The sequence below is a fragment of the Pteronotus mesoamericanus genome, unplaced genomic scaffold (assembly GCF_021234165.1).
Source record: "Pteronotus mesoamericanus isolate MK-2021 breed Mesoamerican mustached bat unplaced genomic scaffold, CSHL_Meso_final scaffold_174, whole genome shotgun sequence".
In the NCBI taxonomy this organism is placed as follows: Eukaryota; Metazoa; Chordata; class Mammalia; order Chiroptera; family Mormoopidae; genus Pteronotus; species Pteronotus mesoamericanus.
This window is the reverse complement of record NW_026555309.1, coordinates 19,520,395-19,545,108: the sequence shown is the minus strand read 5'-3', so window position 1 is coordinate 19,545,108 and position 24,714 is coordinate 19,520,395. Positions and strand designations below refer to the sequence as shown.

General features: G+C 37.0%; 1 protein-coding gene across 1 annotated transcript in view; it reads left to right on the top strand.

The window, feature by feature from the left end:
• Window positions 1–3,227: 3,227 nt before the first annotated feature.
• RNF19A (ring finger protein 19A, RBR E3 ubiquitin protein ligase) overlaps window positions 3,228–24,714 on the top strand; it is a 45,788-nt gene continuing 24,301 nt past the window's right edge. Inside the window, exons 1-2 of the mRNA XM_054590318.1 lie at window positions 3,228–3,462; window positions 23,257–24,021. Of these exons, the coding sequence (XP_054446293.1) occupies window positions 23,348–24,021 (674 nt within the window). The 5' untranslated portion in view covers window positions 3,228–3,462; window positions 23,257–23,347. The remainder of the gene's footprint in view (window positions 3,463–23,256; window positions 24,022–24,714) is intronic.

Below are 24,714 nucleotides of genomic sequence, written 5' to 3'. Positions count from 1 at the left end.
GGAAGAAGAGAGAATGGGAGAAAGAGAGAGGATGTATGGTACCACGAATAGCTTAGCGTGTCTGAGGAAATTTTCACTTTATGACAGCAGTGGAGGGGTCTGGGGTGGGGGGGAGAAGAGTGTGAGCGCTGGAGCCAGGCTGCCTGAATGGTCCAAATCCCGGCTCTGCCACTTACCAACTACATAACTTGAGCAAATTACTTAACCTCTGGAGCCTCAGCACCTAATTTGTTAAAGAGATAATAATAGCACTTATCTTTTGGGACTCTTATGAAAATTAAATGGCTTAATACTTAAAAGCAGTACAGTGCTTGTCCTGTAGTATATACTCAATGAAGAGTAGCTATTACTGTAACCCTATTGTTTTCTTTCTCTTGTTTCCCACTTTTACTCCATTCCATGCAGTCTTACAGATTCTGTCTCCAAAATAAAGAATTAAACCACCCACTTCTGTCTCTGCCTTGGGGCAAGGAACTGTGGTTTCTTTCCTGGATTCTTGTAGTAGCCTCCTAACTGGCCTCCCTGCTTCTGCTCTTGCTCTCACATAATCTGACCCACAAAGCAATCAGAGTTATCCTTTTCAAAGGTAAGTCAGGTTTCATTCCACTTAAAAATCTGTTGTCTCATTACACATTGTACCAACCATGAATTCTGCTTATCATGACCTTAAGATGTTTTAACTAATATTACTCCCTCTACCTCTGTAACTCCATGCCATTTGTATTCCCTCTTACTCATTATACTTCAGCCTTTAGCTGCTTGAACTCGGCAAATTTGTCTTGCTAGGACCTTTGCACCTGCCGTTCCCTCTGCCTTCCCGGCCTCTTGTTTTCCTTTCTTGTCTTATGGAACCCAGTTTAAATGTCAGAGCAGTGAACTTTAGTTTAAGTCACCAAACTAACGTAACAGCCTCCTGGGTTTCTATATGTTACTCTGGAAATGTATTTCCTTTTCTTTGTTTTTGTTTTTTTGCCTCCCCCACTGTACCCCCTCTCCATAATATAAGCTCCACAAGAGTAGAAACAAGGGCTGTCTTTTTCATTGCTGTATTCCCAGTGCCTATAACAGCAAACCTCTCTCTCCAACATACCAGGCATTCAAATATTTATTGAATTAATGTTGAATGAATTAGAAGAAAGGAGAGAAAGAAGAAAGACATCAAAACTAAAGGTGCTTAGGCTGATTATTATGCTTTTGCAGTAATCCAATGAGAAATGATAAGGCCCAGCAGTGGTTTTAACCTTGGCTATGCATTGGAATCACCTGGGGACTGAATCATAAAAACATCGATACCTGAGCACCATCCTCAGAGAGTCTGATTTAATTGGCGGATTTAACTTGGGCATCAGGATTTTTACAAGCTCCATAAGGGATTCTAACCTGCAGCCAAAGTTTAAACCAAAAGGCAGAAGACAGACATACGACAGTGAGTACAGGGATATTTAGGGTGTATAAGTAGGTCTTAGTGGTTAATTATTAATTTTAAGTGACCAAAAGGAGGGTTCCTGGGAAGAATCCTAGGTTTCTGGCTTGCCTGGGTGAATGAGAGAGGCAAGGTGGTAAGTTCTGAGAAAAAGATAAATTGTTTTGGACATACTAACTTTGGGATGCCTTTTGGGATTCGAGTGGCGATGTTCAACAGATTTGTTTCTTAATAGATTTATGTCGCCTTAGTGAAGAGTAGGAAATCCCTCTAGTTTTCAAGACAAGCAAGAAAGGGCATCTCTGGAAAATGACAGTTGTACAGTGCGCCATACCACTCCCACCCAGCACAGCCTCTTGACTCAAAACCCCTTTCCAAGCCAATGCCCCATCTGTTCTGAAACGCTGTCCAACATATTGATATATTTTCAAGAAGGGTTATGTTATGTATGGATACTCTTCCATAAATCCACTTATCTTACTATTGCTGTACTACCTGTAGACTTAAGTATTCCTTTGATTAAGTTGCTGGCGGCCTGCAAGTAGCATTTAAAGGAATGCATAACAGCTTAAAATTTTCCAATATATGAAAAAAAAACAACAACATGCCCTTCATTATTTCCTTTAAGATTCGTGACTAAAGATACATAGACCTAAACTGCCTGCTTGTTTAGTTTTCTAATTGGTAAACATTTCCTGGGTTACCAAAGATATCAAGTATCATCTGAAAGACCGTGCATGGCTCCTTGGTTTGTTTCTATTTAAATTAGACACACTAAAACAAGGATAGAAAGGGTGATATATTTAGTTAGGTAACAGATGGCAAATGGACATTCTGTCCAGTATCTATCACATTCCATGTCCCAGTATTCTAAGGAAGAGTAACTTTAAATCTTGAAGAGAAACAAACTAGGAGGGAATAGACCAGGTCTGGACCGAATGTTTATTCAACTAAGAATTGATACCAAGTTACGTGTAGGCTAAAGAATTCAAAGGTGTATGAACTGGCTTCAGAACGTGAGCGAATGGAACACAAAGTTAAACCAATTCCGAATGTATCAATAAGGACTGAAATAGGAATTCTCAATACTTAAACGACTGCGTGAAATTAGGGGAAAGAAGTAAGCGGAAAATACTCTCCGAAACCTCAAAGAGGGCGTTAAATTGTGGCTAAGCGCTGCTCCTAGCAGCCCCCGCGGAAGACTGAGGTCTCTGAAAACTAAAAAGAGCGGAGGGTGGGGGTAGGGTGCGCCGCCACTCGCGGGGAAGAACATTTCCTAGCCGAGAGACGCAGCCACTCGCCGCAACATCCCTGCCTGGCTCTCCCCGGAGGTGCCACTCTAGCAGGTAAACCACAGAACAGAGGAATGAATACGTAATGGCGTGTTAAATGCGAAAAGCCAGAGAGTCCCCAAGTCTAACACCTCCCCTCACGTCAGGGGCCGCCTCATCCGTCCTTGGAGGAAACACCTGCCCCCCACAGCCCGGCTAGCTTGAGACGAAGCCCCACGAGCCTCAGTGGCAGGAAGGGCTGCAGTCAGCCCTACGGCGGCCACGCTCCAGGACAGCCAGGTCGCAGGCCAGGTAACCCTGGACAGGTGGGGGGTGAACGTGCGTGTGCTATAGGACGCGTCCCTAGGAGCTCGCGACGGGCCTGGTGGGCGTGACGCCATGACGTACGGCACGTGGGCGGCGCGCCGGGGCGGGGCGGGGCGGGGCGGCGCGGGGCGGTGCGGGGCGGGGGCGGGAGGAAGGAGTGGGAGGGGGAGGAGGCGGAGACAGCGGGGGCTGAGGGAGGGGGAGAATGGCAGTTGCGGCGTTGGTTCCCGGGAACAGCCGTCAAGACAGAACTGCGGAGGAGGAGTTCGGGGAAGCGGCCGTCGGGACCCCTCCTCTCCATTTCCCCCGCCCCAGCTGAGAGGCGCCTCGGCGGGTCTGAGGGACCCTCCTCCGTACTTGGTCGGGCTTCTGCCGCTGCCGCTACGAGATGGGCCTGCTCGCGCGCAGCCTAGTGCCTGCCGCCTCTCCTAGGAGTTGAAGGTACGGGAGGGCACGAAAGGAGGTTACGCCTGGGAGCTGGAGGGCAGGGGCGGCTCCCGTTTCCGATCCGAGGCGCTCTGGCCCGCCACTGCCTTCGCGCCCCTCCCCGGGACGGAAATGGATTCGGAAATCCCACGGGAAAGGCGCCCCCTCTCGTGTTCAGTACGGGGCTGGAGCCGGCTCTGGCCCCGGGGGTTCCGGCCTCGGTCTGGTTCCACGTCTCCCGCTCCGGCTTCGGCCCCGGGTGGCCGCGCGGGCTGGGGCGGAGCGTGGGATCCGCCTTGAGCCCTGACCTGGCAGCCGGTGGAGACGGAGGCTGACCCGGCAGTGTTGTGACGGGCTGAGGCAGCGCTCCCCTCCAGCACTTCCCCGGCCCCCGAAACGGGCCACACCGAGGGCGGCCGCCGCGGGGAGGCGGCGCGGGCGGAGCGCATTCCTGATGGGTGAAATCGGCTCTAACGGGACCGATTTCCGGGCCTGGCTGCAAATCGGGTCCGGGGCCAGCGCCCCGCAACCCCTGCTGCCGGGGGCCTTATGGAAAGAGAGGCATGCTCTAGCGAAGGTTCACCCGAGAAAACTGCCATCCAAGACTGTCATCTCCTTCAAAAGCAGACGTTCTACCTATGAAAGTGGTGTTAGCCTTGGGGTCAAGTATGTGTTAATAGGGGTCTTCCAGGATTGTCTCCCTTCTGCCAAACCTTCAGGGAGTTCCCAGCCTACAGCCAGCAAGTAATGCCACTATTTTTACAGTTTTCCTGGTATCTGAGTTCCCTTCTGCCATTGCTCTTTCCCCGTTTCCATTAATGGGAAGAAAAGTTTAGGGTTCATTAACCCCACGACAAGGGCAGTAAATAAAGGAGAGGAGAGAGTGGTTCAGGCTATACGTGGGAGAAAGAAAGGTGTTATTTATTTATTTATTTTCCTGTTGGCCTTTTAAGTTAGAGATATACGAAGGATGCTTTATTCTGGTTGCTATTTACTACTGAAAATGTTGCAGAACATTTTGTTGGGTTGACGTTGGAAAGGACAGCGTTTAAGTGCCTCTAATTTTCAAACCCAAGTTGGCTGGAAATGCTGGTTTTAAATGTTAGTAAACAGTGGAGGCATAAAGTAACCTTTTCTTGTGACAGGTTGCCTTAAAATGTTTGTGATCTTTTCATTCCACTTCTTTTTGCGGCTAAGAATATGGCTATATTTATGTATTAACATGATTCCTTGACCCTTTTGGTTACTTGAAGTCAGATGATATCCCTAAATTTCATTTTCAGTTTTGCATTCTAATGCGACTCTTACTACTTCTTTTTATAGTGCAAGCTACTACCGTATTTGTTTCTGCTTCCTTAACACCCAGCTGTCTGAACTGAATTAAAATGTAAATATTTCTCTCTTTAGAAAATGGCAGTGATCTATTAACTCTTATTTTCAAATGTTCTTCCCTTACTACATGCAATTCCATGGTAAAGGTTTAAGATTAAGTCTTGGGATTTAAACCAAATTATGCAATACAACAATAAAAACATCCTATTTGTTAAATAGTCTCCTTTTTGTTGCAGTATACAATACAACTGAAATTTAAATTTAATGTATTTGTAAGGAAACTATTTTAATGTCACTGTAAGGTGGCTTTCTGAGGATAAGTTTTATCTGGCAACTAACAATAGTGTGTGTTTGTTTGTTTTAAGTATCTATTAACTTTTCCCAGGATTCCAGTAAGATTAACTTCTAAAACTGCAACATTATTTTAGGAGTTGAAATACAACCCAATTTCTAGTCTCCAAGTAGTAGCCACTTGAAACATTGTTGCTTCATTTGGGGGGTGCCTCAGTTGGGAGTTAGAGTGTATGTGTATGACAGTCCAGTTTACTGTCATCTAAACAGTGTTGGATTTATAAAAAAATTTTTTTTGGTGTTGATTTGTAGAATTTTGGGTGCCTTTTTACTTTACTAAGTGAAATCATATTTTTTTCTACCTAACATATGAAAGGTAGTAAGATTAGTAGCTGTTTTTAAAGATACCTCAGCATCTTAATGGAAAATAAATACACTTCACAAGTTTGAAATAGGGGAGTTACAAAGTAGTATTTGTAGTTGTGAATGTAAGGCGCTTGGTGTCACCTCTCTTTAATGGGAACGGATTGAAAGATGCTGTTTGTTCTTTTGGGGTTGTTAGGTGGAATTAGATATAGGTAATTTGAAGCACACTTTTTTTTTTTAAGATTTGAAACAATCTTGTATATTATGGCAGGGTCTTATTTTATGTTAAATATTTATATAGCGTTGTTACAGAAATTCTTTTGTTTCTAATCATAACCACCCCCCCTTTTTATTAAATCTGGAGGGCACTGAGTATTAAAAAATGTGGTTTTCTGAGTTTTTCAGGGGCAAGAGGGAAGACAAATATTTGTGATAATGTAAAAGTCCCAAGTCATTTGTAGGGCATAGAGTAAGGTGGGGGTAAATTTTGTTGCATATACATCTGAATTATCTCCTCCTATTCTTCTCCACTCAGGTTATAATGGAAACCTTAGAAAATTGTTTTTTTTTTTTTAACTGATATTACTACGAAGTGACAATTGATTGTCATTAGCTGATTTCATACTGACTAAGCTTTATTTATACTCTTGATTGAGGCCAGTATAAAAATTAGGCCATTTGGGGCTGAAAGCCAAGAAAAGTTGAATTTCTAAATTTATATTTGACTGCATATTCCATTGTTTTTGACAAACTAGCAGTAGTAGAGTTTAGTGCTGATCTGAAAGGACCTGTGATCACATATGAAATACTTTAACTTAAAGATTTTGGATTGACTCTCCTTTTTAGCAAATTGCTAATCGTGTTATTTATAGTTAATAGCTAAGTTTTCCTTATTTGATTTTGTTTCTACAATCAGGAGTAATTATTATTTTTCTTTAGTTTTTTTAAGTCATAAAATATCAGTTCTTTGCTAGCTGACAGAAGATGTATAACATTGAAACAACTATACATGTAACTACACCTGCACAACTGAAAATTGAGGGTTAATATTTCTTTGCTAACCACATCTGTATGTCAGATGGTGGTGGACTTCAAAAAAATTGCAGTGAAATCATTTTGGGTGTTTATAACTTGGGTACTTCATTTGTTTCTCAATACCTATCATGTGTCAGTAATACTTTCTATATTAAAGTGGGAAAAATTGGCATCTTTTGATAAAGTAGTTTTTGCTTGTATTGCTTTCTTTGTAGCTGTCAATGAAATCTGAAATACTATTTTGTTTATTGGTTATATTTTCTTGAAAGCTAGGCCATTAGCCTTAAAAGCATTATATATTCTTGTCCTATTGATGTTACCTAGTTTTTTGTTTTAAAAATCATTTACTGGAGATATACTACTTGTTAATTTGTTTTAGAAGTCCTATTTGGAAGAATTTTCTGTTGTGAAAACCTCAGTAGGACAAAACTGATGAGTTTTTTTAACACTCAAATAAGTTTGTACATTTAATTATTAAGCAAAAGCCTGCTCAAAATCACCCTAATTTGTTTAAGCCCCCCCCCCAAAAAAAACTTCAAAAATCAGTTTTAGGTTTACAAAACGATTTGGCCCCTTAAAATTATGTACACTTAGCATTTGCAACCTCTGCTCTTCTCTGGAGACCCCTGAAAGTGTAAATAGCTCTGCTGTAATGTGAATAGCAGGCAGGTTGCCAGTTGATGAGACAGTCTGGTAGAGGTGAGCCATAAGCAGGGAGCAAACTAGAGGAAAGTAGCAAGGAACAAGGAGAAGCTACTGGGAATGTGGTAGTATTAGGCTTCTAGATCAATATTACATAGCATAATAATATATCCTAAATTAAATTATTCTTACGCATTATCACAAATGACGTGCAGTAGACATGTAGGAAATAATGTAAACTTTATAACGGCAGGGGCCATTCTCTTGGTTCACTCTTAAGGTCTTAGCACTTACCCTAAATCCTAACAATAATAGGTGTTGAATGAGTATTAGCTAACTGAATAAAATATGTATAATGTAAAATATTTCCTAGTTTTCTGTACAGCAGGGCTATCTAATAGAAATATAATGGGAGTCATAAATGTAATCTGAAGTTTTCTATTAGCCACACTAGAATAATAGAAAGGAACAAGTGAAGTTAATTTTCAGAATATATTTAACAGCACATTCAAAATACTATTTTAGTGTGTACTTGTGGATGATGACTTTACATTCTTTTATTCATACTTCAAGCCAGTACATGCTTACTCTGGACAGCATGGCTCTAGGGACATTTTGTGTAAAATGTTTTTTCCATTCTACAGAATTCTTTTTCTTTATCTTTTGAGACCAAATACAGAAGCACCTATGTCATTTAACTGAAATTATCTAGTTGAATTGAAAGCCAGGATAGCTGACATCTGTCGGTTTAACAACTTCCCCAAAATGACTGTGCTTCATTCTCTTTCCCTGTACATAAAATGAGGGAGAATTTTGTTCTATCATCTATTTCACTGGATTAGTATAAATTATACCTCTGAAACACTCAACTACTCAAGACTGTTACAAGGATATTTTTTTCATTATTAGTAACAAGTCTCAGTATAAAAACAGAGGAATAAGTCCCCATGGGACTATTGCATATGAGGGTCCTGTTAACTCTCCCATTGGAATCAATTATAATGCATAATTAATACAAGATGTTCTTGTAACTTACGTCTGTCCGGAAAAGTCCAGCTCTTGTTAATATAACAAGAATGGTTTGCGAGAAATCAGTATAACCTAGCAGCCAAGGAGAGTGGACTGGAATGCACTTTTGTGAACAATGACAACTTCACTGTTGAGTGAGCATGGGAACTGTGTGGCCGTTGTATTCAAAATGACTGAGTGAGTAGAGCAACGAATCTGCATCAGATTTTGCCTTAAGTTTGAACATTCCTCTGCAGAAATTATTCAGATGATTCAGAAGGCCACAGCTATGGGCAGCTGATGATTGGCAGCTTCATCACAACACGCCTGTTCATGCATCACATCTCATGCAATGGTTTTTTGCTTTTTTGGTGTTTTTTTTTTGGGGGGGGGGGGGTTTGTTGTTGTTTTTTTTGGTGAAACTTCAGATCACTCAGGTGACTCAGCCCCATACAGTACAGATTTGGCACCCTGCGACTTTGGCTTTTCCCAAAACTAAAATCACCTTTGAAAAGAAAGGGATTTCATACTCCATGAGATTCAGGAAAATACGACAGGGCGGCTGATGGCTATTAGAAGAACTGTGTGAGGTCCCAAGATGCCTACTTTGAAGGGGACTGAGGCGTCATTGTCCTATGTACGATGTTTCTTAAGTCTTGTGTCATCTTCAATTAATGTGTCTATTTTTCATATTATATGGCTGGATATCTTCTGGACAGACTGTGTACATTGGGTTGGCCCAAAAGTCCATTACATTTTTTTCTGTATGAAGGTTCTAATAGTGCTTAGTTGTCTTTAACTTCATCTGAAACAATTTTATTAGATTGTACTGGGAATAGCTGTTCTATCTGTGTATTTAAAAATAATCAAAATTAGTGAATTTTTGTGCAGCCATTTTAATATAGAAGATGGAAGAAGATATGCAACATTTTGACATATTATGCTTTATTGTTTCAAGGAAGGTAAAACTGCAACTGAAATACAGAAAAAGATTTGTGCAGTGTATGGAGGAGGTACTGTGACTGATCCAACATGTCAAAACTAGTTTGCAAAGTTTCTTGTACAATTGACATTTTGTCCAAATAATTCTTTGCTGTGGGGCCATCTTATTCGTTGGAAGATGTTTAGCAGCACCCCTGGCCTGTACTCACTAGAAGCCAATAGCAGAAGATAGCCAACATACTCATAATATCCAAATCAGTAAAGTTATTGGTGAAAATGAAAAATGTATCTTTTATATTACAGAAAAAAATTAAACGGACTTTTTGGCCAACCCAGTAGGATCAGGAGAGGTAATTAGGTCTGTTCAAGCACATTCTGTATTAATTTCTTCTGATCTTCTGATTTTAAATTTCTGATCTATTGAATTTATTGTCTGAATGCTTCTTCAGTTTTTATTTGTGTGATCCTTAAATCAAAATCATGAAATAAAGAGGAAAGAGGACATTGGCACTGAAAGTGTATATAAGTAAAACAATCATTTAGAAAAGCCTGTCATCACAGAATATGTGATGTATGTAGCACAGTGACTAATTTTGTCCAAACCAATGTGGCAGTGGTTGCGCAGTAAACAGTTGTGTAAAGCCAAATATAACCAAATCATATACATAGTAAAATCAAATAGATAGTTTCCTATAGCCCCACCCTTTATTTAAAAATAAAAGAAGAACTTTTTAAATGGATGAATGTCCTTTGGCTTTTTGCATAGACAAAACACACTCTACTGATGTCCTTAGCAAAAACATCTGGAATCATAGTTGAATGATGGCCCTCAGAAAGATATGTTCACATCCCAATTTCTGGAACCTGTGAACGATACCTTATTTGGAAAAAGAGTCTTTGCAAGTGCAATTAAGTTAAGGATTTTGAGATGAGGAGATCATCTGGGGTCCAAAATCCAATGGTAAGTTGCTCTTACTAGGGAAGAGCAGGGGGAAATTACATACAGAAGAATACAAAGAAGTGGAAAAGGCAATGTTACCATGGAGCCAGAGACTGGAGTGGTGTGGCCATGAGCCAAGGAATGCTTGCAGTCACAGAAGCTGGAAGAGGCAAAGAACAGATTCTCCCTTGCAGGCCCAAAAGAAAGCATGGCTGTTCTGGATTTTGGACTTTTAGTTTTCAGAACTATGAGAAAATAAATTTTTGTTGTCTTAAGCTGCCCACTTTGTGGTAATTTTTTTGAACAGCAGCCACAGGAAACTAATATACACTCAAAAGTTTTTAGTAAGCCAAAGATTTATGCTTATGTGTGTTTCATATCCTGCATTGTGACTATCAGAGACTAGACAGTCCTTCCTTTAGAATTCTAATCCTTTCTTAGAAATATCGGAAGTATCGTAATACCTTCAGGTTTCAATAGGCCTAAGGAAAAAGGTTATATCCTATAAGATACTATTTTTTTTGTATCATTTCTTTACTACTTCCAATTTGACCCTTCTTTGTTCTTGACTTCTTAAGACATGGTTTATGTTTGGATGGGGGGTGGTCAAGTAAAATACTTACGGGGAAAGACCAACCAGTTTTGTCTACTGAAGGTATAATTCCTATAAGGTACCCCTTCCACTTTTTCTATCTCCCTTACTGGATCCTCCTCTTCTCCCCAATGTATTAATGTTGGAATGCCAAGGGGCTCAGTCCTTAACCCTTCTATATTTACTCTGGTGATTTCAGTCATGATTTTACACACCATCTGTATAACACCTCCCAAACTTCTATCTCTAGGCCAGACATTTTTCCTGCACTCCAGGCTTGTCAAACAGGTATTTAGATACACATTCCCACCTAAGATAAAAGAGGCATCTCAAACTGAATTGAAAATCTGAATATGAACTGCTCTTAGCTTCTCCCTAAAACTTGTTCATTTTACAGCTTTCTTTATTTCAGTGACTGGCAGTTTTAGCCTTCTAGTTAATCAGGACAAAATCTTCTTGGAACCCATCAGGAAATCCTATCTGTTCTACCTTCAAAACATGCATCAAAACATTTTTTATTATCATCATTTCTCTCCTCGATTATTTCAGTAGCCTTGAAACTGTTTTCCATGCTACTGCCCTCGCCTCTTTCTGTCCGTTCAATTCTTAACACCAGAATTATCCTTTTTAAATTATTCAAATGTCTGTTTAGAAGCCCCCAAAGTTTTCTCATCTCACTTAGAATAAAAGCCAAAGTCCTTACAGTGGCCTATAAAGCCCCACACAACCTGGCCCGTTTACACCCTGACCTATATTCTTTGCCTTGCTCATTCCTCTTTGGCCACATCTCATCTCTGGGTTATTCCTTGAGCATTTCAGGCACACTCCTGCCATAGAACCTTTGAAGTGGTTGTTCCCTATGCTTTGGGTGTTCCTTACCCAGATTTCCACATAGCTAACTCCCTTCCCTTCCCTCCTTCAAGTCTTTGCTTAAATGCCATCTTTTTAGTAAGCTCTGATCACCCTTTTAAAAATTGTAATCAGTACGAGACATACACACACTCCTCATTTCCTTTACTCTGCTTAATTTTTTTCCAAATTCTAGCAAAGAATTGCAATAAAATACTTAGATGAAGTATTCAGAAAATTGTAAATTTCTTTGTAAAATTATGAAACAATTTTTAGTAGTTTATTTATAAAATACCTAGAATGATTTGTGGAGATAAGATAGGAGTTGGACCTTGAGAAAAGAGCAGGACTTTAGATAAGCAGAGAAGATGAAAAAGAACACTCCAGGCAAAGACAAGGGCTTAGGAAAAATCGTGGAGGTGAAACTGTATTTTGTTGATACATTTAATAGATCAGTTGTTTAGAATGTGGTTTTCCTGTAGAATGGTGAGGGACTAGGGTTAGATTGTGGGAGGCTTTGAATGCCATGCAAAGTTTGAAATTTATTTATCATTCAGAAGCAAATGGAATATTACCAAATGTAAGCAGATCTTAACAAAAGGACAGATATGATCATTCAAAAACCAGATGATTCACAACATAATATACAGATGCTGTATTATAGAATTGTATACCTGAAACTTATATAATGCTATTAACCAGTGTTATCCCAATAAATTTAATTTTTTTAAAAAAGAAACCAGGTGATGGTCTAGTCTGGGGAAATAAGATAGTAGAAAGAGGACTGAGGCTTTAGCTTTGCCACATTAGTTATGTGGATAAATCAAATAATCTCTAGACCACTGCTGTTCAGTATAGAACTTTCTACAATGATGGAAAGGTTCCCAACTTGTACTCTCCAGTATGGTAGCCAGTAGCCACATATGGCTATCAAGCTTTTGAAATGTGACTAGTCAAGTTAGGAACTGAAATTTAAAAAATTTTGAATTTTATAAACTGAAGTAGACTCCTATGGCTAGTGGTGATATATAGGGATCAGTAGCCATAAGCTATAATTTCCTCACTTTTAAAAATGTACAGGTTAGATTAGAATACCAGTGTCACCAGAAGGATAGGTTCCACAGCCAAATAAAGTTGGTGCAGTGTTCTGAGAAGAGCAAATGGGTATTCACAGGTGCAGACGCACCAGTGCATGACTGGTATGTGTGAAATACTTCCAGGTTTGTAGCCCTTTCATTCTTTGTATCTCCATTATTTATTTAAGACACCCACGGGGTCTTGATTGCTGATTTTTCAAATTGGTCTTTGGGTTGATGCTTCACGGGAGTCTATGGTTAAATATCTAATGCATCTAATTTTATAGTATGTTGTAGAATTATAGTTAAACCCATTATTTCTTTTGAACTCTTAATCAGAAAACCATAACAATAACTTTTATGATTGTTTCCTTGTGTAATTCTTAACTTAGATTCTTCTATTTTCTTTAGAAAATATTCCCTTTTATTCCCCTATTAAATTAATAAATACTTCATTCATGTTTCAGTTTTTATCTTATTTTGGGGGGCATATTTAGAGAGAGTACGTGAATGCTGTGTAACCAAAGGAAAATAGACACATTTGTTTTGCTTATGCTGCCTCTTATTTCCCAAGATGTTATTCCTTCTGAAAATTACTTTATAATTTGAAGAAAATTTTAAAAATAGTTTCTAGGACTTCTACAAAAGAGCTCTTCCATCCTGTGCTCTACGTCCTTATGTACGTACATCATAAAATTAAATGCACACAATGATTTACCTACCAGAGGTCTCCTCTTCCCTTACCCTTCATGTTCTTTAGGAGAAAGAGGCAGATGAACTTCCAAAATAGGAGAAGCAGGATGCAGCTATTATCAATAATTTTTATTTAAAAAAACTTCCAGAAAAAGTGGTTAGGACAAAATTAGCCCAAACATTTCATACATACCAGTAATTACCCAAATAGGATTATTCAGATTAATAATGCAACTTGTAAAATTTAGTGTGCAAAGATTATATCCATTCCACTGGATATACTAAGGCAAAAAAATATATACTAACACTTGAGAAAATTTATAGATTTTTTAAAAGAAAAATTATTTATCTCAGAAAATCTTAATCGTCCACTTTTAACCCTAGAGTATGCTATGTGTTAAAACTATATATTTGTATTTTAGAATTGTAGTCTTTTAGAACTAAGTTGCTTAGACATTATCTGATCCAGTCACTTCAGCTATCAAATAAGGAAATTGAATTAAAAAAAGTAGACAGACGTGGCTAAGATGTCAGGCTAGGATAGCATATCTTTTCTGTTGATCTGTAGTAATGAGTATTCTAACCAGTTCAAAAAAAATTTTGACAGCTAGATAGGTTTTTTTAAAACCTATTTTAAAATTAATTTTCTCATGTCTCTGGACACTCCATCATACCTGGCATTTCTCATTCTGCTTTTTCCACTGTTTCCCTTTTGGCGTATCGTTTGCCCTGCTGAATAAAGAGGGCCTAGAATGAACTGGCCAAAATGTTTTTAATCTCTTTCTTATTGAAAAAAAAAATGGAATGAATAATGCCTTTTTTTTCTGCAGCAGCTTACTTTTTTGTAATGGATTGAGTAATAGTTTTATTAAAACCACAAAATACCATTTTGTTCTACCTCCCAATCAAGAAAAGGCTTAAACAGGTAAATGTGTCAGATGCATATTTGTGAAGCGGTTCAAGAACTTTCTCTTTGGGGAGGTTGTGTAACATATAGAAATAGTTTATTCTGAACAATTAATTTCTGCTTCTGGGAGATCATAGAAACTATCTTAGAGCTCGGGGTAGTATATTTGAGTCTTGGTAGGCATTCCCTTCTGAGAAAATTTGTTGGAAACTGGTACTTGCCTATACTAATGATCTGTTGAATTTACCTTCTCTTCCTCCATTTAAAAGTAGTTGAGTTGAAGTTATTTATCCCATTTTTAATATTAAAAATACCACTCAAGGTAGATTTAGAGCTATATAAGCATAAGGCTGAAAACAGTTACATTTATTGTACCTTAGAGAAATTCATGTTCTGTAATGATGTATTTCAAACCTCAAGTAGCTGACTATTCTGATTACATTAGAAAAGCCATTTCTGAGTCAACTCTGTTTTATTTTATTTCTAATCTTAAGTGTGACAATCCTTCCAACACTTTTATCCAGTAAATAGTTTAGTTACATTTGTGCCATACCTTATGCTGAATTCTTTATAGCTGCTATTGTAGTTAATACTATTTTATGTAATCCTATATTATGCTGGATTGTTAAAGATGCTATTTTATTTACTCCATATGAACTGTAGGCATTATTATTATTATTCCTAGTTTACAGCTGAAGACACTCTCTTAGTAATTTAACCCTCTGTCACACAGCTAGCTAGTAAGTGTAAGAAGCTGAACTTGAACCCAACACTTTGTGACTCCAAATTCCATACTTTAGTCTCTGAATAAAATATATACTATCTTACCCATATTTATATAGTATTTAAAATATTTTCCCTCCAAACTACTCTAAATTATTATCTAATTTTATTTCCCCCTACTAGGTGGGTAAGATAATTGTGTCTGAAATAGACAACCCCCAGTGCTCATGGTGGAACACAATGAAAGTCCATTTCTCACTTCACAGAAAGAATTGTGTGGATGACTTAGGGGTCCACATTCCTTACATCTTGTGCCTCAGCTGTCCCCTAAGGCCTGCTTGGAGTTAACACTAGAAATACTACATTCAGCCAGACAATGGGAGAAGAGAGAGAACTTGAAGGATATTTACAATGATTTAGGGCCCAGTTTTGGAAAGGCCACACATCATTTTGCTCACGTTGCATTGGCCAGGACTGGGGACACATGGCTGTATCTAGCTGCAAGTGGAATGGGAAATGTAGTTCTTCTGTGTCCTCAGGAAGAAAATGAAACAGGTGAGTATGTAACAATATCTCTGCTACAATTGTGTTTTCTCTGTTTTATAGATGATACAAGAGAGGTTGTTACTGAACTAAAGCCACAAAACCACTTGGTATAGCAGTCCCTTATATGCATATATAAGAACCCAGATTTTCTTATATCTGCACATAATATACTCATGTTTCTGTGGATATATTCAAATAATTGACATTTAGATTTCTGTCACCATTGCTGACTCTAATTGGGTATCAAATATTTTATCTCTTTGTGACATTGTATTTTAAGTAAAGATATCATTGACTTAGGAAGTAAAAGAAACTTAAAAACAGTTTTCAGTGATGATTGTCATATTAAGTAAAGATGATAGAACACTATAATATCTTTATATACGTATTTATAATCAACTGTCCTTTTGTATGATTTTGCTTTTTTTAACGTGATGCATTTCTGTAGGGCATCTACATACCTCATGTTTATTTTTGCATTACGAATCTGAGACACTTGTTTAAAGAAAGTTGTTTTTTAACCTTCCCAAAAGCTTAACTTTTCTGGAAAGAGCTGCAGCTTCAAATCTTAATGTAATAGAAGTATGTTCTAAACTGAGCTAATCACTGATCTGGGTATGAATATTGTACTAAGTTAAATTAGTGAGAGCAGAAAAGATTTATAAAAACCGATGTTGCCCTGGTTGGAGTGACTCAGTGGACTGAGTGCCGACCTGCAAACCAAAGGGTTGCCAGTTCAATTCCCAGTCTGGGGCATATACCTGGGTTATGAGCCAGGTCCCCCAGTAGGGGGCATGCAGGAGGCAACCACACATTGATGTTTTCCTCTCTCCCTCCCCTTCTCTGAATATAAATAAATAAAATCTTTAAAAAAAAAAAAAAAGAAAGAAGGAAACTGATGTTAACTTTTACTGGCAGATTAAAACCCAACATCTCAGCAGTAGCAGTTAACCTTTTGTTATACTTTAGACTCCTTGGAGAGTGTTGAAAGCTACAGATTCTATCCCTAGAATATACATATATTCACAATTTCGTTACTGTTTTAGAGATTTCATGGATTTCTCTGAAGCTTACCCATGCATTAATGTTTTTTTAATCTTCACCTGAGAATATGTTTATTGATTTTTATTTTTACATTTTAATTTTTTTATTTTTTATTTTAGAGAAAAAGGAAGGGCTGGGTAGGGAGAGGGAAAGAAAGAAAGAGAAAGGAACATTGATGTAAGAGAAGCATCGTTTGGTTGCCTCCCGTATGTGCCCTGACGGGGAATCAGACATGCAACCTTTTGGTGTACAGATGTTGCTCCAACCAACTGAGCCACTGGGCCAGGGCATGAGCTGTTATTTTTAAGCATTGTTATTCTCCAAAAACTTATTGTGCCTATTACATTTTTACTTTAACGGGCTGTATAAAGAGATGTTTAATAACTCAGTTTTTGTAAGAATCTGTCTCCTTAATATTATTTGGACTGCAAGAATTATGCCAAGAGCCTGCATTGCTGCTATAGCTGAACTTGGCAGCTATACTGGGGAATAGATTTATTAGAGGAAAATATGGCATTTCCACAAGATGAATGACATAATTTAAAAATAATTTTAAACATTTAAATAACCTTTTTTTGAACAATAGCAAACTTCATTATAACAAATTTAGTGGTTTATCTCTGTTTAGAGAAAGTCATATATGAAAATACAAACAATTTAATGCCTCAAACTTCTTGTATAGAGCTGGTTCAGGTTTACAAAAGCTTTATTTACTTATTGCCAAAATTAACTCATGTGCTGATACAGCATTTCTAGTACATCACTTCTAGTTATGGTCTGATTAAAAGATGGCTTATGGTAATTAATTCTGCTTTTTGGTAGTCAACTACTACATTAAGTTGTACCTAGCCATCTTTAAACTTGATAGGTGGTTCTTTGCACCTCTGAATATAGGAGATGTTATGGAAAGATAGATAACTTCCTTTTCTCACTACACTAGGACACATATCACTAAGGAAGAGTAGGACCAAAAAAGTGAGTCAAGCTTTGGGATTTCCCTCACTTTAGTTACCGGTATTGGTACCTGAAGTTATGCACAGTGAGCTAAATGAATGTTCTCTATAGTAGATTATTTGGTGAGATAAATAGTCATTCCTTTTGGTACAACTTAAATTGTTTGCTATTTATTGTGTTAGAAAACCATTGTCATTATGAGAAATAGAGTGCTTTCAAAGTCTACCTAGTCTTTTACAATAGAAAGCTTTAAAATGGATTTTGATATTTGTTTAGATTATGGGACCACCATATATGCCAAATATAAAATCGGGGGGGGGGTGGTAATTTCAAAATTATGGAAAAAAGAAAAAAGGAATCACATTATTACAATTTTGGTCCTTGCAAAGTCATGTTATTGTTTGGGGAAGACATAGTCTGTAATGTCCATGTTCAGTGCCTGGTTTTGATGCACTGTAATGAAAGTTCCAGGGGCCTTGTCTATTTTGTTAACTATTGTATATCTACCACCTAGAAGAGTATCTGGAACATGATAGGCATTGAACATATTTTTTGAAAGACTAAATAAATACTTACACAGGTTACTTGTAGTAAAAGGAAAAAAATTAACAAATTTAGTTATTCCTAGATGCCATTACAGTCGCAAGTATTGGATAATGCAAGAAAACCTTTTAAAGGTATTTTTTTAAACTAATTATTTCTATTGTAGAGGTAACAAATACATACTTAAGCTGAGGCAAAAATTTCCTATTATATACACATTCAAGAATACTGTATGTCAGAGCCTAGGTGAAGATATCCTTAGAAAAACTGCCATGTATTTTCAAAAAAAAAAAAAAAGTTATACAGCTTTCCTCTTGAGGAAAAAGTCCATTCAGCACAGGGCAGCTGGAAGTCAAGCAAAAAGCCAGAATCTTATTGGCTTGAGGTGTCAAGAGTTGGAATTTGGGACTGCCAGGATGGTTGGAAATTAAGTGGATAAATTCCAGGAGAGGGAGTTATATCTCTAAAACTGATGGATAAACTCCCCTCAGGTAACGAGACAGCTCCTGAACTATGCCTGGGAGATTCCAAGAAGCTCAATGGAAAACAATAGCTGTGGGGCTAAAAAAGCTCACTAGAGATTTCAGCCACCACCCTCTGACCCTCCACAGGGGAGAATGGTGTTTGACATTTGTGCTCATAACAGACCCATTTTAAAAAAGCATAAAACAGAGCCTCCACAAGTTCAACGCATTAGCTAGTGATTTGACTGCCAGGTGTAATAAACATCCTCACTCTTAGGGAGAAGATAAGAGGCTCTTAACATATTCACAGTGTCCAGTTTATAATAGGCAATTACTGCACGTGTGAAGAATCAGGAAAATGTGACTTAGTGTCAAGACAATATCCCTCCCCCCCGCCGAAATGGTAATTAAACATTCTAAAACTAAAAGTACAGTATCTGAAATGAAAATTTCCCTGAATGGATTTAACAGCAGATTGGAGATGGCAGAGGAAAAAGTTGGTGAACTTGGAAAAAAACCCTTTGATATAGGTGATCCATATAATTTCTTTTTTTACCTCACCCAGGGATATATTTTTTATTGATTATAGAGAGAGAGGAAGGGTGGGGGAGAGAGAAACATCAATCAGTGGCCTTCCATATGCACCCTGGGTATTGAAGCCACAGCCTTTTGGGTACAGGATGATGCTCCAACTAACTGAGCCACCCAGCCAGGGCTGAGTGACTCATATAATCTTAATTTTATATAATAGTCGAATGACTAGGTTTAGTTCTTAATACTCAGCCTGGGATTTTCCATCTACAAAGTTAGAATAATAAAAACATGTATATTGCTAAAACTTGGAAATTATAAATCATTAAGTTGACGGGAAATATGGATGGGTGGTGGGATGAAATATTGATATATCTTCTGTCTGCTGTACGTAACCTTGTTATTTCTTCAGGTAGCTCTCAAGATGGCTTGCTTTCTTTTAAAGGTGAATTTTGTATTAGCCTATCATTTGCCTTAATGTCTCAAAGACTCCCTCTGAATTTGGTGAAAGTTGACTCAGCTCTTTCTAAAAGATGTAGTAACAGAGACAGATAGTTAATATGTATTTATAATTATTGGTTTTATAATACATGTCTTTTCTCCAGAAATACCACATTGAGGGTAAAGGCCAGGTCAGTCTTGTTTATGATGATAACCTCAGGGTTTTGCAAATGCTGGGCTAGATTTCAACTCTGAAATTAGTCTGAAGTCTCCTTGATTGAGGCATTCCCAGTACTCTTCAGTCACATGCTTATAGACACGTTCATGTATTATTTTTACAGAAGGATATTATTAAGTTACATGGATTTCTTTTTACAAGCCTCTCTTATTGTCTTTCAACCGTAGGTTGTTAAGTGGTACCTCACATAACCCTGTAGGCTGACAGCAACTATAAACTGAGTTTCTTTTAATGAAACTTTTATTTTAGTGCCTAAAGTAATGAAAAGCAAGAAGCCTTGGTTTGGAGGCCAAGCCTATAGAATTTTGTTTTGAATGAGAATATATAGCAAACTCTTTAGTATAAGTGGTTCTTAACCTGAGTTTGCAACTACCTTACTGAATAACATTTCCAAAATACACAAGCTATGGACCCCATCTTCATTTTGATGAGGTAGTTCTAGAGCAGAATATTTTTGTTGTTGTTTGTGAGGTTCAGTTAGGGTGTTTTTGAAAAACTATCAGTAATAGATGCTCATGATTCCTTTTTAAACTATGCAGAAGGCAGAAAGTGAATACTAAAAATTGTTCTCCTTAAGATAGCCATTGTTAATGGTCTTAACATTTTCCTAGAAATCGTGTACATATGTAAGCCTGTGTGGGTGTTTTTTCCACAAATGGCTCATACTATTTTGCAATTATTATTGTTCACTCAGCATTGTATAGCGAGATCGTCCCATTATCATTGCACATAAATTATGGTAGGTTCATTTATTTTTACCAGTTCACAAATTATTTCCAAGTTTTGTGAGGGTATTGTTTTGTTTTTGTCTTGTTTGTTTGCTTCTATCAACTAGGCTGTGGTGAATTTTCTTGCACGATATGTTTTTGCACACTTGGGTCCTTATATTTTCTAAAGGATAAATTTTACATATAGGATTGCTGGTCAAAGAATATTTCCATTTTGAAGTTTAATAGATAATGTCAAATTGGTTCCATCCAAATTATGCTGATTTGCACCCTTCCCAGTAGTATGTGAAATGCTTCTTTCAGTACACACTGACCAGCCCTTTACAACCTTTGTCAAATTAATGTACTCAAAGATGGTATCTAATGTTTGAATTTTCATTTCTCTAGTAGTGATTGTTGTTGAACACTGTTTCCTACCTTCAAAATTTTTGTAATTCTTTTTCCCCAAACTTTCTCTTTGTATCTTTGCTCATTCTGCTATTAGGTTGGACATCTTTTACTTATTAATGTGTAAAAGTTATTTGTAGAGTGAGGAAATTTGTTCGTTGTTATTCATATTTTCCTAATATATCATGTCTTTGTATTTTATAGTACTTTTTACAGTACAAAAATAGTAATTTTTTAGTAATCAAATTTGTTTTCTTTTGAAGCATATTTGTGTATGTGCACATTTTAGAAAGACTTCCTAAGTACAATAACTGTATGTTCCGATTTGCTCCTGTTATCCTAGTTTAAATATTAATAGCTCAGGGTTTTCATTTGGATAATAAATTATATGGCTGTCACATTTCTAAAAATATGTATTTCAAAAAGTACTTCAGGTGATATTAAGTGCCACTGGTTTTATATTTTAAGTGATAAATTCTTACGATGAGATCTCCGAGATAGATTCTGTTCTATCTTGTTCAATATAGAACAGAATTGTGGGGGAATCTATCTCAGGATCTTGTCCTATATAGATATACACAGAGATAGATAGATAGATAGATAGATAGATAGATAGATAGATAGATAGATAGATATAAAACCCTGGAGTCCAGAAAGCATTTTGAGATATAAGAGAAATAAAAACATATATAAAGAAGAAAATACACAGAATTTTCCTCACAATCAAGGAAGAATACTACAAATAATGGGAGAACATGAACTGAGTGTTATGAATAAAGTTTGCCTGAGTGAAACTTGTTCTAGATTTTATATTGGGAAATCAGTATGACTTTCTCAAGAATATGTGTGGATATCAGGAGCTGCTTTTTTTCCTCCTTTAACTGTGATATAACAATCATCCAGAAAAGTGCATTAATCTTGAGTTTGTAGGTCAGTGATTTGTCACAAAATGATCACACCTTTGCAACCACTACACATGTCAAAGTTCCCTTTGTGCCTGCCTGCAAAAGGTAATTACAGTCCTGACTTCTAGCATCATAGGTTAGTTCTGCTCATTTTTGAACTTTATTTAAATGGAATTACATAAACACATTCTTTTGTGTGAGATTCATTCTTGTTTTGTGTGTAGCAATACTTTGCTCACTTTCATTGCTTCTAGTATATCAGAGTGTGAATATATTCTATTGATGGGAATTTGAGTTGTGTTCAGTATTTTGGCTTATTAAAACTAATGCTGCTATGAACATCATGCCTATCTTGGATGCATATGTGCATTTATTTCTCCTGTGTTCTCATTTATAGAAGTATAAATGGGTAATAGAGTATGCATATGTTCTAATTTGGTAGATACTGTTAAACAGTTTTTCAAAGTAGTTGTGCCATTTTATACTCTCACCAGCACTTCACATCTTTGCTAATATTTGGAAATGTCAGTCTGAATTTTAGCTAGCCTACTGGTGTGTAGTGGTCTCTCAATATGGCTTTAATGTGTATTTCCCTGATGACAAATGATGTTGAATACTTCTCCATATCCTTTTGTGAGATGTCTGTTAAGTCCCATGCCCATTTTTCTATAGGATTGTCTCCTTTGTCTTATTGATTTGTAAGTGTTCTTTCCATATTCTGGATACTGGTTCTTATTAGTCATTATGGCAAATGACTTCCCTCGCTCCTATAAACTTGTCTGTTGATTTTATTGTAGTCCAATTTAGCAATGTTTTTTTTTATTTACTTTTGCATGTTCTCTTTAGGAAAGCTTTTTATTGGAATATTCTCTTGTATTCACTACTAGAAGTTTTATGAGTTCACTTATCACATTTAGAACTATGAATCATCTGGAATTTTATGTATGGGTGAGTTATAGGTCAAGTTCCTTTTCTCAGATGGTAATCAGTAAAGCAGTACTATTTTATTTGTTTTACTTTTGAAAAAGCTATTCTTAGTGCTCAGCAATGTCTCCTTTGACATAAATCGGGTATCCATATATATATGTGGGATTTTTTTTTTATCAGGACTGTGTTCTGTTCCATTGGTTTCTGTGTCTGTCCTTGTGATACACTACACTGTCTTCTTAATTACTGTAATTTTATAATAAGTCATTATATCTGTCAGTGTAAGAGCATTCCCCTACACATACTTTATTATTCTTCAGGATTCTGTAAATTGTACTTAGTCCTTCATATGTGCATGTACCTTTCATTATCAATTAATAAAAAAAACTCCTACAGGCAGTGGGGAATCATCAAAATCTGGGTGATATGCTAAAAAGTTTTGTAGAAGATTTTAATAATGGTAAGTTCAGCTCAAATCTAGAGTCTTTTAAGATTAAAGAATGTGCTTGTTATTTTAGCATTGGTTTTATAGTCTCTTGTAAACTACTCAATAAATTGGTCTTACTTTTAAAAAAAAAGGAAAACCTAGTAATTAAGAACATACTTATTTGAAATTTTCCAGTGAATTTGTGAGTTTACTTTAAAAACATGCAGACTAAGAATATACAATTTAATGATGTTGGTGTTTGTTTTTTTTTTTTCCAGAACATCTATGATAACAGTCTTCTGTAAATTGAACCCTCAAGAATTCTCTGAAGGAACCAAGTAGATTTTCTTACATCATGACTTAATCTGAATGCAAGAACAAGAAATAAGTTTTATCTTTAAATATAATGAAGGGCTGTGTGTAAACACAGACCCTGACTCACTTCTAATGAGCATTTTAGACATGAGTTTACATCAGCAAATGGGTTCAGATCGAGATCTTCAGTCTTCTGCTTCATCTGTGAGCTTGCCTTCAGTCAAAAAGGCACCTAAAAAAAGAAGAATTTCAATAGGCTCTCTGTTTCGGAGGAAAAAGGATAACAAACGTAAATCAAGGGAACTAAATGGCGGGGTGGATGGAATTGCGAGTATTGAAAGTATACATTCTGAAATGTGTACTGATAAGAACTCCATTTTCTCTACAAATACCTCCTCTGACAATGGATTATCTTCTATCAGCAAACAAATTGGAGACTTTATAGAGTGCCCTTTGTGCCTTTTGCGGCATTCTAAAGACAGGTTTCCTGAGATAATGACTTGTCATCATAGATCTTGTGTGGATTGCTTACGGCAGTATCTAAGGATAGAAATTTCTGAAAGTAGAGTTAATATCAGTTGCCCAGAATGTACTGAACGATTTAATCCCCATGATATTCGCTTGATACTAAGTGACGATGTGTTGATGGAAAAATATGAAGAATTTATGCTTAGACGGTGGCTTGTTGCAGATCCTGACTGTAGGTGGTGTCCAGCTCCAGACTGTGGGTAAGATTTTGTTAGATTTTTCTTGAGTTAATTTTTTTCTCTGTGGATAAAATAAGAATTATGCTGACTTTTAATTAAAAAAAAACAAACAACATGTCAGGTAACCCATTCAATAGACAAATATATATTGAATGCATACCATGTGTCAGGCAGAGTTTGGTGTTAAAGGGGAGAAACTTATCTTACTCATTTTTATGTTGTCTCTGCATCACATACTCAGTTAAGCACATTTTTTTCCAGAGGAAAAGGTTAAGATGGTAGAGTGCAGGTGTAGTTCTGGGCAAAATCGATTTTCCCCATCCATTTGGAGAATTTTTATTTCGGTATAACAGGTGAAATTATCAGGGGTTTTGTTTGTTTTGGGGGGGGTCATATATAAATTGAAATAACCCTTTTGAAAGGTATCTTAATATGTATCACAGTATGATGTGTTCATGTTCGTATGCATAAGTACTTGCTGGTCTCAAGAGCTAGACATTGCATACTTCATTTGCCTCAAGTTTTGAAATTACAAATACCATTTTACCAACATTTAAAATAAAATAATTTTGCTTATCTATTTTATTATTATATCAACAGCAGCCCCTACTTATAGAGCATTTACTATGTATAGTTGTTAGAACTATGAAGAAATCGTCATATACTCCTCAAGAATAATGAAAACCATAAACACTGCATGTGATTGAGCATACC